The 15,582-nt window shown below is 45.0% G+C and overlaps 1 protein-coding gene across 3 annotated transcripts in view; it reads right to left on the bottom strand.

Moving 5' to 3' along the window:
• LOC128686128 (translation machinery-associated protein 16) overlaps positions 1-15,582 on the bottom strand; it is a 60,277-nt gene that overhangs the window by 2,044 nt on the left and 42,651 nt on the right. For all 3 annotated transcript variants that reach the window (XM_070083344.1, XM_070083342.1, XM_070083343.1), the window contains one exon: positions 1,619-1,767. In XM_070083344.1, coding sequence (XP_069939445.1) covers positions 1,619-1,767 — 149 coding nt within the window. The remainder of the gene's footprint in view (positions 1-1,618; positions 1,768-15,582) is intronic.

The following is a 15,582-nucleotide window of genomic DNA, read 5'->3' as shown; positions in this document are numbered from 1 at the left end:
TAACCCTTAAACTGTCCAAACGTAGATCTACATTCACTCGCATGGCGTTCCGAATATTTTGAAAAATAATTTTTTTTTTTTAAATGAAGAGCACATTTTTCTACATGTTATAGGATAAAAAAAAAATTTAGGGTCAGTACTGACCGAGGTATAAGACCGTGAAGTTGGCTCTGGATGCTCACCCGACGGCAACATCAACTCCTGCTGCATGCCGAAGTGTTGCCGATATACCTTTTTTTCTCGTTTTTATTTTAATTTGTATATTTTTTATGTTCTGATCATTACAATTTATAATAGTTCTTGTAATTTCATAGCCAAACTTTGTTCTGACACTAATATTAAGTACTGAAATAGTACTCAAATAGTAACAACCACATTGACAGGTGAACATTTACACCTGCTTGAGTTATTTACTATTGTCTAGAAATATATGCAAAGTATTTATAGGTCCCAGCAATGTTTTATATACTCTGGCATATACCTTGAAGCATGTTGTTATGAAAGGCATCCCTATACTGCTGACAGCCCAGTGACATTTGATAAATGCCCACTGCTCCAGCTAACCCTTGATGCATTTGTTATCACTGTTACACACAAACATGTCTTGTCTCTCTCTCTGTCTGTCTGTCTATCTGCCTGTTTGTCTCTGCTTATGTCTCTGTCTATCTGCTTGTCTGTCTGTCTCTGCTTATCTGTCTTTCTGTCTGCCTGCAGTATACATATATGAAACTCTCCTTGAAGAATGGTGTTATGACAGCTGTTATCAGCTTAGTGACATTTGATAAATGGGCGCTTGGGGGAACCCTGGCTTTATTTGTTTTCACTGATACACACAAACATGTTTGTCCATCTGTCTGTCTATCTACCTGTCCATCTATCTTTCCCTGGAATTTTTGGGTTATCCTAGGTAATTTACACTATGCATAATAACTGTACTTATGTGTATATGTGAGACAGAGATATAGATAGACTGAGATATAGATAGATAGAGATCTAGATAGATAGAAATATAGACAGAGAGACAGCCAAAGCAAGCCAGGCAGCCAGCCAGCCTGCCGAATAAGAACACCGCAGCAGGCCTACTGGCCCATGCAAGGCAGGTCCATGTCGCCCTCCCCCCCTGGCTTAGACCAATAACCCACCTAGTCAGGTCACATCCACTGAAGGAAGGAGCATGACATCAGACCTAGTAGCACAAGCTGGTCAGGTCCAGCTCACACCCACCTACACTCACTCATGTATTTATCTAACCTATCTTTACTTTTCTCTTAAAATGGGAGTGTTAATGCGACATGGCATCAGTGAATCCCCGGTGTTTGCCACGCTATTTGTTCTAGCTGATGCTCCCACAAGGTACTAAGTGCTCCCAGATTTTTTTAATACTGTGCATACTAAGTGCAAAGACCAATTCTTTCATATCTAGGCGACTCAAGCCTAGTGTGCCAAATTTGAAGGAATGAAAAATAAAACGTTGATCTATGTTCAGAGTGCTATGTGTGCAAACGGAGATCTACGCTTGGACAGTTTAGGGGTTAATGATCAATTACCTAAATTTTCACCAAAGTTTATATTTAAAAATTTTAACAATAAATGATGAAATATAAAAAAATAATCTTACCAAACCCAGAGCCAGTAAATTGCTTTATCTCTCTCTCATGTGTGATTCTTATGTGATCCTCTCTGGAAGCATGCTGCCGAGATGTTCGACCACCGATCTTGTGCTTTAGCTGTATTTGTTCAAACTCCACAAGATTGCGATCTATATATCTGAAAAAATAAATGTGAAATTTTATTAGGTACATGCTTACCTGGTCTGCCTGGTCATAGCAGCAGGGATCATTGTCCAGTCTCAAGCCAGGATGACAGCTTGTTTAATTTGACCATTGGTGCTATCTCAAGAGAGGGGTTTTGATGCTGGTAAAAAGTTCTTTCCTAGGTAGTAGGTTGGTAAACAGCAACAGCCCAGGGAGGTACTACCGTCCTGCCAAGTGAGTGTACAACGAAAACCTGTAATTGTTTTACATGATGGTAGGATTGCTGGTGTCTTTTGTCTGTCTCATAAACATGCAAGATTTCAGGTATGTCTTGCTACTTCTACTTGCACTTAGGTCACACTACACATACATGTACAAGCATATACATGTATATACACACCCCTCTGGGTATTCTTCTATTTTCTTTCTAGTTCTTGTTCTTGTTTATTTCCTCTTATCTCCATGAGGAAGTGGAACAGAATTCTTCCTCCGTAAGCCATGCGTGTTGTAAGAGGCGACTAAAATGCTGGGAGCAAGGGGCTAGTAACCCCTTCTCCCGTATAAATTACTAAATTTAAAAGAGAAACTTTCGTTTTTCTTTTTGAGCCACCTTGCCTTGGTGGGATACGGCCGGTGTGTTGAAAGAAAGAAGAAGAAAAAGTTCTTTAAAAAAAAAAAAAAAAAAAAGGAACTGAAACTAGCTTCCCCTTCCTTGGATTAACCTTAATCACCTCCCATTTCATCTATACTCACATACAATATGTATATACAGTAGGGCCCCCCCTTATATGGCAGGGTAGGTTCCAGGCTACTGCCGGAAAGCAGACATTGCTGGAAAGCAGAACCCCATTTTTTCCACTTATAAATGACAGATAACAAGTTTACACTAGCATATATTAACCCTTTCAGGCTCTGTCCTGTAGAAACACGGCTTTGAAGCCAGGGTCCAAACCGTAGAGCTACACCATGAGCTCAGCTCACTCAGAAAACCTGTGAATGGTAAATTTGGGCCTAGATCTGAGAGAACACACATGCGATGTATGTTCAATAATAATCACTCTTGGGTACATTAAATGTCTTATTTTAGGTTAATACAGTGGACCCCCGCATACCGATTTTAATCCGTGCAAGAGGGGTCATTGTTATGCGAAATAATCGGTATGCGAATGAATTTTCCCATAAGAAATAATGGAAATCAAATTAATCCATGCAAGACACCCAAAAGTATGAAAAAAAAATTTTTACCACATGAAATATACATTTTCCCACACACAAAGAGAAGGATACATGCACAATAGTAGAGTAGTACATGCACAGTATATATTGTGCATGTACTAGTCTACTAAATGAAGAATAAATGACACTTACCTTTATTGAAGATGCAGCAATGACTGATGAGACACTGTGTCCTGGGAGTGCCTTTTCCTCCTGAGTACTGTAGGTCCTGTTTGGCATTTTCTTCCAGAACAGGCCTTATCACACTGTGTATGCCACTACGATTCTTAAATCTCTCAAACCAACCTTTGCTGGCTTTAAATTCACCAATATGAGCACTAGTTCCAGGCATTTTTCCCTGTTCACCTGGGTGTTAGTCGACTTGTGTGGGTTGCATCCTGGGAGACAAGATTAAGGACCCCAATGGAAATAAGTTAGACAGTCTTCGATGACACTAACTTTTTTGGGTTATCCTGGGTGGCAAATCCTCTGGGGTTAATTGTTTCTTGGTATTCTCAATAAGCCACACCAACAACGGTGCTACAGCAGCAGCAGCAGCTGACGGTGGTACAGCAGCAACAGACGATGCTACAGCAGCAGCAGACGATGCTACAGCAGCAACAGACGATGTTACAGCAGCAGCAGACGATGCTACAGCAGCAGCAGCAGCTGACGGTGGTACAGCAGCAACAGACGATGTTACAGCAGCAGCAGACGATGCTACAGCAGCAGCAGCAGCTGACGGTGGTACAGCAGCAACAGACGATGTTACAGCAGCAGCAGACGATGCTACAGCAGCAGCAGCAGCTGACGGTGGTACAGCAGCAACAGACGATGCTACAGCAGCAGCAGACGATGCTACAGCAGCAACAGACGATGTTACAGCAGCAGCAGACGATGCTACAGCAGCAGCAGCAGCTGACGGTGGTACAGCAGCAACAGACGATGTTACAGCAGCAGCAGACGATGCTACAGCAGCAGCAGCAGCTGACGGTGGTACAGCAGCAACAGACGATGTTACAGCAGCAGCAGACGATGCTACAGCAGCAGCAGCAGCTGACGGTGGTACAGCAGCAACAGACGATGCTACAGCAGCAGCAGACGATGCTACAGCAGCAACAGACGATGTTACAGCAGCAGCAGACGATGCTACAGCAGCAGCAGCAGCTGACGGTGGTACAGCAGCAACAGACGATGTTACAGCAGCAGCAGACGATGCTACAGCAGCAGCAGCAGCAGCTGACGGTGGTACAGCAGCAACAGACGATGCTACAGCAGCAACAGACGATGTTACAGCAGCAGCAGACGATGCTACAGCAGCAGCAGCAGCAGCTGTACCACCAATAGTAGCGATGGTTGATTGGGGTTTATTATACAACCTGGCCAGCTCGGAGACACGCACTCCACTTTCATACTTATCAATGATCTTTTTCTTCATCTCTATTGTAATTCTCACCCTTATTGCTGTAGGGTTGGCACTAGAAGCTTTCTTGGGGCCCATGGTCACTTATTTTCCAGAAAAAGCACCGAAAACACTGTAATAATACGAAATATTCCGATTGTATGCTTGGATGTTACTGCGGAGGCTGGCTGGTAAACAATGCCACCGGCGGAACATGTGAGCATGGCTCAGGCCGCACATTGGACGCGTCTCGGACGAAAATCGGTGAGCGGGTTTTTAAGCGGTATGCGATGCAAAATTTTTGCGATTAAAGCAAGCGGTATGCGGATTAATCGTTATGTGATGCCATCGGTATGCGGGGGTCCACTGTATAGACATTTTCATTAATCCATCTATGATATTTTCTTCAAAATTATATACGAAACACGTTACATATCATATAGTGTTGAGTTGGGTGGAATAAAAACATTACGTTTTCTCTGATTCAGCGTTAGAGAAAACTGTGAATCTGGCGTCTGGCCCAGTCACCGCCCTTCATACACGTTTGTTTACAATTCTCGGCATGAATTATTCATTATTTCTCCCTTTGTTTATGATGGCATAAAAAGGTAGTTGTTAGAAACAATTAAACTCAGTGAATATGGTAATAATATGGCAGCGTAGTGTAGCCCAGGGAGGCTACATACATGTACCTACATCTACCGCTGCCTACACTGACTTCCTACAAATAAATACTACTCACCTCTTGCCCTACATTAAGACTACAAATATTTTAAGGTAAGTAATGAATGTACTGTGGTAGTAAATGGCAAAGAAGGGAAGTAACCCTAGAGAGGGTTTTGATACCTGAAGTCCTAATGGAGTGGGATTCCCAACTCCCTCTCTGTTCTGAACTGCCTCGTTTTTTGACGACTCTTTGGACACTCCTGATGCCCCTGTACCTCTTGCTGGTGCTGTTACATCACCAGCTTCAGGTACCGGGGTCTCGAGTGACTCCTTTGATATGTCTGACCTCCGCCCTCCTTTGACTATGCTTTCGGCCTCTCCCTCTACGGTGCGGTAATTTTCGAGTCACCAGCCCGTTCCACATCAGACCAACTCTGGTCCCACTTCTAAATGCCAACGACAATCTCCTGATGATGTTACTTCGTTACCTTCCCATTCTACTCGGAAAAGACTGACACGTCATGTACTCCCTCTCCACGCTCAGTTTTGGACCACACAATGGACTAAATTCTTTACTTTACGACCAAGTTCTTCTATTGCCTATCTTTCTGACCATAGTATTTTCAAAGCGCTCCTATGCCATGTTGGTAGAGATATTTCATTTCATGCTCTCAAGAGCGGTACACGCATCGTCACTGTCCAGAATGCTACCCAGGCTCATGATCTTTCTCTCCTTTCACATATCGATACTATTCCTATCACTATTGAAAAACATCATTCTCTCAATTCTTGTAGTGGTACTGTCATTCTGCCCCATACCATAGTCCAACAGAATTTCCAGACATGTGGCAATGACATTCTTGAACAGCTGGAACTCCAGGATCTCCCAATCCTCAAAGTAGACACTTATGTCCTTCCTGCCCGCGGGTGGAGACGATACCCTTGCAATGTGGCTCGATTAACTTTCGACAGCCGTGAACTCCCATCCTCTGTTTATGTCGCAGGACATTGGTTACAAGTTCGAAAGGTGATCCCTACACCGCAACAGTGTAGAAATTGCTGCCGTTTTGGTCACCCAGCGAAATATTGCAGATCTATAGCTGAATGCCCAGTCTGTGGTGCCGACGACCATTCTAATACGTCTTGCAGTCGACCTCCCTCTTGCCTTAATTGTCATGAGGCTCACCCTTCGTACTCTCACCGTTGCCAGGTCTACTTAAATGAGCGTGAAATCCGTTGCCTCAAAGAAGCAGAAGGTCTCCCTTATGCTATGGCAGTTTCTCATCTCCGCCTCCAAGGGAGACTACCCCGTGTTTCGTATTCTCGTGTTTCAAAACGTCCCCCCACTTCTGGGGTCCCATCTTCTGCAGCCTCCTCTGTTGTTACCCCTCCCATAGTCACTCCTGTATCTAATTCTTTTGCTGTCCTGGGCTCAGACGTCCCTACTTCAACACCTCAGTCTGTTCTGACATCTTCGAGTTCTCACTCACAAGCTCTGGTATCGACAAGATCTCGTACGACACCTACCAATCGCCCCTCTACTTTTCAGAAGTCCAAAAAATCCCCTTTGCTCAAATCTTCCTTGCCCCCTCCTTCCCTTCTTCCACCCCCACATTTTACCTTTCCAGTCTCTGTACCTGGTTCTTCCCCTCTCACTGGCTCTATTACAAATGTGGAGGTTAACCCCTCTCCTTGTTCTGTGCCTCCCACCCCTGTCCCCTCCCAAGTCTCTCCCTCTTCTGCTGCCTCCCAGGTTTCTGCCTCTTCTGTACCCTCCCACACTTCTTCTCCAGTTCCCAACACGCTATCATCCTCCCCTACTTTAGTACAGTCCATTACTGTCCCAATCTTTACTCACCCTCCTCCTTCTATCTCCAATATTGTCTCCCATACAATGTCTTTGAATTCAGAAAGACTTGACGCTGTTTCAGAATATATTGCAGAGACCAAACCTTCAATGGACACTGATCCACCTCCTGTTCCTTCTCTTCCCTCTCCTCAATCTCCACAACTCCATTCTTCGCAACGCTCTGTTCCTTCGCTGCTTGAATGTCTTCCGATGCCACCGCACGTACTTTTCTAACCCCTCTAGTCCATAGGTGCCCTTCCCTACAGATTCCTGGTATTTTCCTCGTTGCCAATCATGGCCTATTTACAGTGGAATATCCACAGCCTTTGCGGATGATACTAGGATCTGCATGAGGCTGTCATCTGCTGAGGACGCGGTTAACTTCCAAGAAGATATAAACAAAGTTTTCCAGTGGGCAACGGTAAACAATATGATGTTCAAAGAGGACAAATTCCAACTACTCCGTTATGGAAAACTGGAGGAAATAATAACTAGAACAGAGTATACTACTGACTCCGGCCATACAATAGAGCGGAAAAATAATGTAAGGGACCTGGGAGTAGTAATGTCTGAGGATCTCACTTTCAAGGATCACAACAGTGCCACGATCGCACGTGCAAAGAAAATGATAGGGTGGATAATGAGAACGTTCAAAACGAGAGATGCCAAGCCAATGATGATCCTTTTCAAATCACTTGTTCTTCTAGGCTGGAATAATGCTGTACATTAACATCTCCATTCAAAGCAGGTGAAATCGCAGATCTAGAGTGTACAGAGATCTTTTACTGCACGTATAAGTTCTGTCAAGCACCTTAACTACTGGGAACGCTTGGAAGCACTTGACTTGTACTCGTTGGAACGCAGGAGGGAGAGATATATCATAATCTACACTTGGAACATCTTGGAAGGAATGGTCCCAAATCTGCACACAGAAATCACTCCCTACGAAAGTAAAAGACTGGGCAGGCGATGCAAAATGCCCCCAATAAAAAGTAGGGGCGCCATTGGTACACTAAGGGAAAACACCATAAGTGTCCGGGGCCCAAAACTGTTCAACAGCCTCCCATCAAGCATTAGGGGAATTGCCAATAAGCCCCTGGCTGCCTTCAAGAGAGAGCTGGACAGATACCTAAAGTCAGTGCCGGATCAGCCGGGCTGTGGCTCGTACGTTGGACTGCGTGCGGCCAGCAGTAACAGCCTAGTTGATCAGGCCCTGATCCATCGGGAGGCCTGGTCATGGACCAGGCCGCAGGGGCGTTGATCCCAGGAATAACCTCCAGGTAACCTCCAGGGGTAATCGGGGTGAGCTTCAGATGTTGCTTTCCAGGTTTTCCCCTGTTGGTGTTTGCTTACAAGAACCAAAATTACACTCAGCTGTTTTCCAGCCTATCTCAGGCTATAATTTATTGTATTCTTCAGATTCTTTCTCAGATGGGACCTTTAATGAAAGTGCCCTTCTTCTACGCAATGATATTCCGTACTGTCAACTATTTGTGCATACCTCGCTGCATTACACTGCAGCCCATATCCATTTGAATAAGTGGTTTACAATATGTTCTTTACATCTCTCTCCTTCTCGGGCATTTTCTATCCCAGATTTTGCCCTTCTTGTTTCATCCTTACCACCACCACTTCTGTTACTTGGCAATTTTAATGCCCACCATTTCCTCTGGGGGGGGGGTCTCATTGTGACTCATGTGGCATTCAGTTGGAGGCTTTTCTCGCCTCACACCCTTTCCATGTTTTAAATACGGGTACTCCCACCCATTTTGATCCTCGTACTCATACTCTCTCTTGCATCAATCTATCGATCTGCTCTTCCTCCACTGCACTAGACTGTGCCTGGTCTGTTCTACCGGATTTACATGACAGCGATCATTTTCCAATCATTCTTACTTCTCCTTCATATTCACCACCTTTCCGTAGCCCTCGCTGGCAATTTGATCGGGCAAACTGGGACCTTTACTCGCAACTCACTGCTTTTAGTGAGGTTCCTTCTTCATCTTTCATTGATGAGCTCCTACACCTCTTCTCAACGTCAGTTTTAACCGCAGCTTCTCATTCTATACCCCAAACCTCAGGCAGGCATTCTCAGAAGTGTGTGCCTTGGTGGTCTCCTGCTTGTGTTCGTGCAGTATGTTTGAAACGTGCTGCATGGGGCAGGTACCGGTACAATAGAACCGATGAGAGACTTCTTGATTTTAAGCAGAAGCGTGCGGTCGCTCGCCGTGCCATCCGTGACGCTAAATGCACTTGCTGGCGAGATTATGTTTCCATCACCTCTGCTTCCTCTATGAGTGCAGTCTGGAAAAACGTGAGGAATCTGAGTGGTAAATACTCTCCTGACCCGGCTCCTGTTCTACGGGTCGCTGGTGTTGATATAGCAAACCCTCTTGACGTTGCCATTGAAATTGGCACTCATCTGGTCCGTATTTCCCGGGAGCTCCATCTATGCCCCTCGTTTCTTCCCTCAAAGTCTGCCAGAGAGTTAGTACCCTTGGACTTTTCTTCTCTCAGAGAAGAACAGTATAATGTGCCTTTTACACTTCGGGAACTGGAGGCAACACTCTCAGCTTGCCGATCATCGGCAGCTGGGCCTGACGACATTCATATTCGGATGTTACAACATTTACATCAGTCAGCCCTTACAGTCCTCTTACACCTCTTCAATCTTATTTGGTCACAAGGAGTTCTTCCCCAGCTGTGGAAATCTGCCATTTCTCCCTTTCCACAAGCCGGGTACTACGGGACATGATGCCTCCCACTATTGTCCCATTGCTCTTACTAGTGCAGTTTGCAAAGTGATGGAACATCTGGTAAATCGACGTTTAATGTGGTATTTAGAGACAAACAACAGTCTCTCTACTAGTCAATATGGCTTTCGTAAGTGCCAATCTACCAAAGACCCCTTACTACGCTTGGATATGTATGTTCGTAATGCCTTTGCGAATAATCACTTGGTTATTGCCATATTTTTTGACCTTGAGAAGGCATATGACACAACTTGGAGGTATAATATTTTGGCCAAAGCCCACTCCTTAGGCCTCCGAGGCAATCTATTATCATTCCTTAAGAACTTTTTAACTGACAGACATTTCTGTGTTCGAGTTAATAATGTGCTCTCCCTGGACTTTGTCCAGGCTGAAGGTGTCCCTCAGGGATGTGTTCTGAGCACAACACTTTTTCTCCTTGCTATAAATGATTTGGCCTCTGTTCTTCCATCCAATATTTGGTCATCACTCTATGTTGATGACTTCGCTATTGCTTGTGGAGGCACTGACTGTCACCTCATTACAGTTTCTCTCCCGCATGCGGTCGACTGTGTTTCCAATTGGGCCACCACACATGGGTTTAAATTTTCCAGTACCAAAACTCACTAAATTACTTTCACTAGACGCTCTGTGTGAAGGCTTACTCAGCCCTGTAACAACTTCAGACAGTATTACCCAGGCTGGCTCCTCCTCAGGAAAATTAGTGAATAGAAAAAGAAATAATAACAGACAAACATAAACACTTTATTATGTAGAAAATATAAAATATAAAACACTTAAATATGAAATATTAATCCTACATTAAAGAAAATGAAAAAGGAAAAACATAAATGATAACTGAATTCAACGCTAATTTAACACTTGGGTGTCTGGTGTTGGTGACACTGCTTGTTGAAATCGTAGCCGTTGCTGACGATGGGGGGAGGGGGGTCGCAGGTGTTGGTGACCACCACTGGCTAGTTCTTCACAGATTAACGCCGTGAGTAGTATCCCGATGACAGAAAAGCAGGTTCTTTACCGCTGCAATGATGTGGGGTTATGTCCTGCAATTTCATACAGGTGCCCAGGTAATTAGATCCAAAATGGAGAAGTCTCTGGACGTTAGTCCTTCTCCTGTTCTTCTCGTTGATTGACAGGTGATATCGTAAGGGTTCTTAAATGGAGATATCGTAGGTTGAAGGTAGACACACTTGTTGGATGGTAACTTATATTGTCAGACTGAGATGATGGGGGATGGAGCCCGCTGCCTTGTCTGTCTGCTGAATGGTCTGCCGCCGAGTGAGGCCGGGGCAGAGGCACGAGCCTACACATGAGCATCCCGTGACGTCACACAAAGTCACAGGCCTACAAGGGATCTCCTATCTAAAGCACATGGATGATACTAATATGCTATGCTATATAACACAGGGATCAGCAACTATGCTGACAGTGACCCTCACTGTCATCCAAGCTGAAAAGATAGACAGGTTACCCACTGCTTAAATAATCACTCTCCATGGCAGTGTACATTACTCAAAAGATGTGGTGATTATTACAACAGTCAACCTAGAGCAAGACTGAAAGGACTAAGTTTATTATTGGTCAAAAGTGAAGCTTTTTAACCAATAAATCCACTAGAATACAAGGCAGGCATGTACTTACAGTAGTGTTGGGAGCTGTGAGTCGAGTGATTTACTGTTTGACCAGAGCCCCACACGTCACCTTTCGGGGGGGGGGGGAGGGGAAGGGATAGCGGGAGCTAGACTGACCCTACGTTAACAAGCAGCCGGCAATCAAACTATCACTTTATGGGTGGGGGAGAAAAGGCGGGAAAAACGGGAGCGTGACTTACCCTACCTTAACTAGGAGCCGGCAATGAAACTATTGTTACTATATCGCTACTCCTATCTATTGAACTTTTCCCTCACACTCTGTCATCCCCGATCATCCTTTGTACCTCTATGGCTCCCGTATCCCTGAACGTGATACAGTCAGGTTTCTAGGCCTTCTCTTTGACCGTAGGATATCCTGGAAACCTCACCTTACCTCTCTGAAGGCAACTTGTCACAGCCGGCTGAACCTTCTTAAAACCCTTGCTCATCTTTCATGGGGAGCTGATCGTCGAACTCTCCTTCGCCTACATTCAGCCCTCATTTTATCAAAACTCAATTATGGTGACCACATCTATTCAGCGGCCTCTCCAGCTACTCTCTCTAGCCTTAACCCCATCCATCCCCAAGGATTACGTTTATGCCTTGGTGCTTTTCGCTCTTCCCCTGTTGAGAGCCTCTATGCAGAAGCGAATGTTCCATCCTTGTCTGATCACTGTGATGTCCATTGCCTTCGCTACTATGTAAGCTCTCACGATCTCCGCAATCCTTCCATTTATAGAATGGTCACCGATATTAGTAGACATTCTTTATTTGTTCGCCGCCCCTGTTTGCTCCGTCCCTTCTCTCTTCGCCTACATTCACTCTTGTCTTCCCTTCAGTTACCACCTTTATATGTTCATGTAGCATCTCACTTTTCCCTACCCCCCTGGGAAGTTCCAGCTATTCGGATCTGTTCTTTCTCACTACCTTGCTCGAAAGCCCAACTGCCTACGGTGGCTTCTCGCTCTCTTTTTCTTGACCACTTCCACTCTCATTCTCATGCCATCACAGTGTACACAGATGGCTCTAAGCCTTCTGACGGCGTCGGATTTGCAGCAGTGTTTCCGGACAGCGTCGTGCGAGGGCATTTACTATCTTCGGCTAGCATTTTTACTGCTGAATTGTATGCCATTCTTGCAGCACTTATTTGTATCGCATCTATGCCTGTGTCTATCATTTTTGGTTGTCTCAGACTTCCTTAGTGCTCTACAGGCTATACGGAAATTTGATACACCTCACCCCCTAGTTCTCCGTATCCAACTTTGGCTATGCCATATCTCTACCAAGCATGAAGATATTGTTTTTTGTTGGGTCCCTGGTCATGTTGACATACAGGGCAATGAACAGGCAGACACTGCTGCGCAGTCAGCAGTACATGACCTACAAATTTCATATAGAGGTGTTCCATTTCCAGACTATTTTGCTGTAATAACTACCCACCTTCACACCCACTGGCAACAACGTTGGTCAACTCTACTCGGTAACAAACTTCATTCTATTAAACCGAGCATAGGTTATTGGCCGTCTTCTTGTCATCAGTGCAGAGGTTGGGAGACTACTCTCTCCCGCCTTCACAATGGCCACACTCGTCTTACTCATGGGTATCTCATGGAGAGGCACCCTGTTCCTCTCTGTGAGAAATGTCATGTTCCAGTATTGATTAGCCACATTCTGTTAGACTGCCCTCTCTATCAACGAGCACACAGAATTTACCTCCAACGTCATCTCCTCTACTACTCTCTCTTTACCTTCCCTTCTTGCTGATGGACCCTCCTTTAATCCTGACTTTCTCATTGACTTCTTGACAATGACTGACTTACTCCGCAAACTCTGATGATGATACCTTTCGCACTCCCCTCAGCCCATTCTATCTCAATCTCTTGCTGCCCTCTACCCTTTCACTATCCACTGCTCCGCTGTTCTCCGTAACCTACTACTCATCCTTCTCCCCTTTGCCACCTAATACCCTTGCTTCCTTCCTGCCCTGCAGCACTGTATAGCCCTTGTGGTTTAGTGCTTCTTTTTTATTATAATAAATATTGTGGCATTGGGGAAGTCCATGGGGTTGGAAGTTAGTGGCGAGGATTATGAAAAGTTGGTGGAGGACGACGATGAAGAGCTAACCACTACAGAGCTGCAAGAGCTTCAGGTGCAACAGCAACAGATCACAGCTCAGGAATGTGCTTCAGAGGAGGAGGAAGAGAGATGGAGTAAGTTGACTTCGTCAAAGATTAAAGAGATTTGTACAATGTGGGCAAAGGTGCAAGCATTTATGGATGAAAATTATCCTGACAGCTGTTGCAAGCCATATTGGCCACATGTACAATGACACTCTTGTGTTCCATTTTAGGGAAATCTTAAAGACGCGCCAGAAACAGAGCTCTCTGGACAGATATTTTGTGCGACAGGTGTCCAGTGACTTTCAAGCTGGTCCTTGTGGCATTAACCCCAGAAAAAACTTGTTACCTGAGGTCTTTATGGAAGGGGATTACCCTTCCAAACAATAGTACACCTACATCCTCTCCCCTCCTCCAATCTCGTCACTCATCAATAAATCCACAATAAAGGTAAGTGTCATTTCAGTATTGTTTATTGTGCATGTCTCATTGTTGTCTGTGTAGGGAAATGTATATTTCATGTAAAAAATATGATTTTGTTTAATACTTTTGGGTGTCTCGAACGGATTAATTGGATTTCCATTATTTCTTATGGGGAAAATTAATTCGGCTAATGTCCAAATTGGTTAAAGGCGAGCCCTCTGGAACGGATTAATGCAGTTACGCAAGGGTCCACTGTATCATCTATATGGCTTATTTCTCTATAACAGTTCATCTAATATGACATAAAAACAATATAAATAACATAGAAATCTGATATATACAGTGGGCCCTCGACTTGCAATATTAACCCTTTGACTGTTTCCGACGTATAAATACGTCTTACGAGCCAATGTTTCTGACGTATTTATACGCATAAATTCTAGCAGCTTCAAATCAAGCAGGAGAAAGCTGGTAGGCCCACATGTGAGAGAATGGGTCTCCATGGTCAGTGTGCACCATATAAAAAAAATCGGGGAGCCAGTGGTGCATTGTGGGAATGCCATTTCAGTTGTCCTTTTTCAGCATGTCTAGCGGTAAGAAATATGTGATTCCCCAGCAAATCTGGGACTCTTCTCTTCCCAAGTGATGCTCTAACACAGATGGAAGTGTCAGTGAAGATCAATTTCATGATTTGGAGGAGCTTGAGACCAAAAGCAATGGAGGAGGAGGAGGGGGAGGAGGGGAGGAAGAGGAGGAGGAGGAGGAGGAGGAGGAGGAGGGAAGGAAGAGGAGGAGGAGGAGGAGGAGGAGGAGGAGGAGGAGGAGGAGGAGGAGGAGGAGGAGGAGGAGGAGGAGGAGGAGGAGGAGGAGGAGGAGGAGGAGGAGAAGAGGAGGAGGAGGAGGAGGAGGAGGAAGAAGAAGATGTAATAATATTGTTCCCTTGAAGCAAGAAAAAAAAAAGTCCACCCCATGACAGTGACAAGATAAGGGGAGATAACATCTGATAAGAGCTGACTTTGATGAGCGTAAAGGAGGGTAATATTACATGACCATCGCCCTCCCTTTGTTTTTGCTGGTACACAAACATTTCTGTCTGTCTATTTGTCTGTCTGTCAAGCTCCCTGTCTGTCCATCTAGCTCTCTGTCTCAGAGAGAGCCACAAGACTGTGTCATCACGTTTACTCACATCTTCAAGCAGAGTATAGCACTTTGTCTGGATTTCTTGGGTTATCCTAGGTAATTTACACTATGTATACTTGTATTTATGTGTACCTGTGAGACAGAGATAGGCAGACAGATAGAAAGAGAGACAGATTGAAAGATATAGAATGAGGGAGAAAGATAATTAGATAGAATGGAGGAGGGGAAGCAGCATCCGACCCCATTGTTTTGACAGGCGGTAGGGGGAGTGACTAATGAGACAATATGTCACTTTGACAGCTGCCGACTTCTGACTCAAAACAATTATAAGCCACACACTCACACACAAGACAAGGAGGAGGAGAAGGAGGAGGAGGAGGAGGAGAAGGAGAAGGAGGAGGAGAAGGAGGAGGAGGAGGAGGAGGAGGAGGAGGAGGAGGAGGAGGAGGAGGAGGAGGAGGAGGAGGAGGAGAAGGAGGAGGAGAAGAAGGAGGAGGAGAAGGAGGAGAAGGAGGAGGAGGAGGAGGAGGAGGAGGAGGAGGAGGAGAAGGATGAGAAGGAGGAGGAGAAGGAGGAGGAGAAGGAGGAGGAGGAGAAGGAGGAGGAGAAGGAGA

The sequence above is a fragment of the Cherax quadricarinatus genome, chromosome 9, assembly GCF_038502225.1.
Source record: "Cherax quadricarinatus isolate ZL_2023a chromosome 9, ASM3850222v1, whole genome shotgun sequence".
In the NCBI taxonomy this organism is placed as follows: domain Eukaryota; kingdom Metazoa; phylum Arthropoda; class Malacostraca; order Decapoda; family Parastacidae; genus Cherax; species Cherax quadricarinatus.
This window is presented reverse-complemented; position numbering and strand designations above follow the sequence as displayed.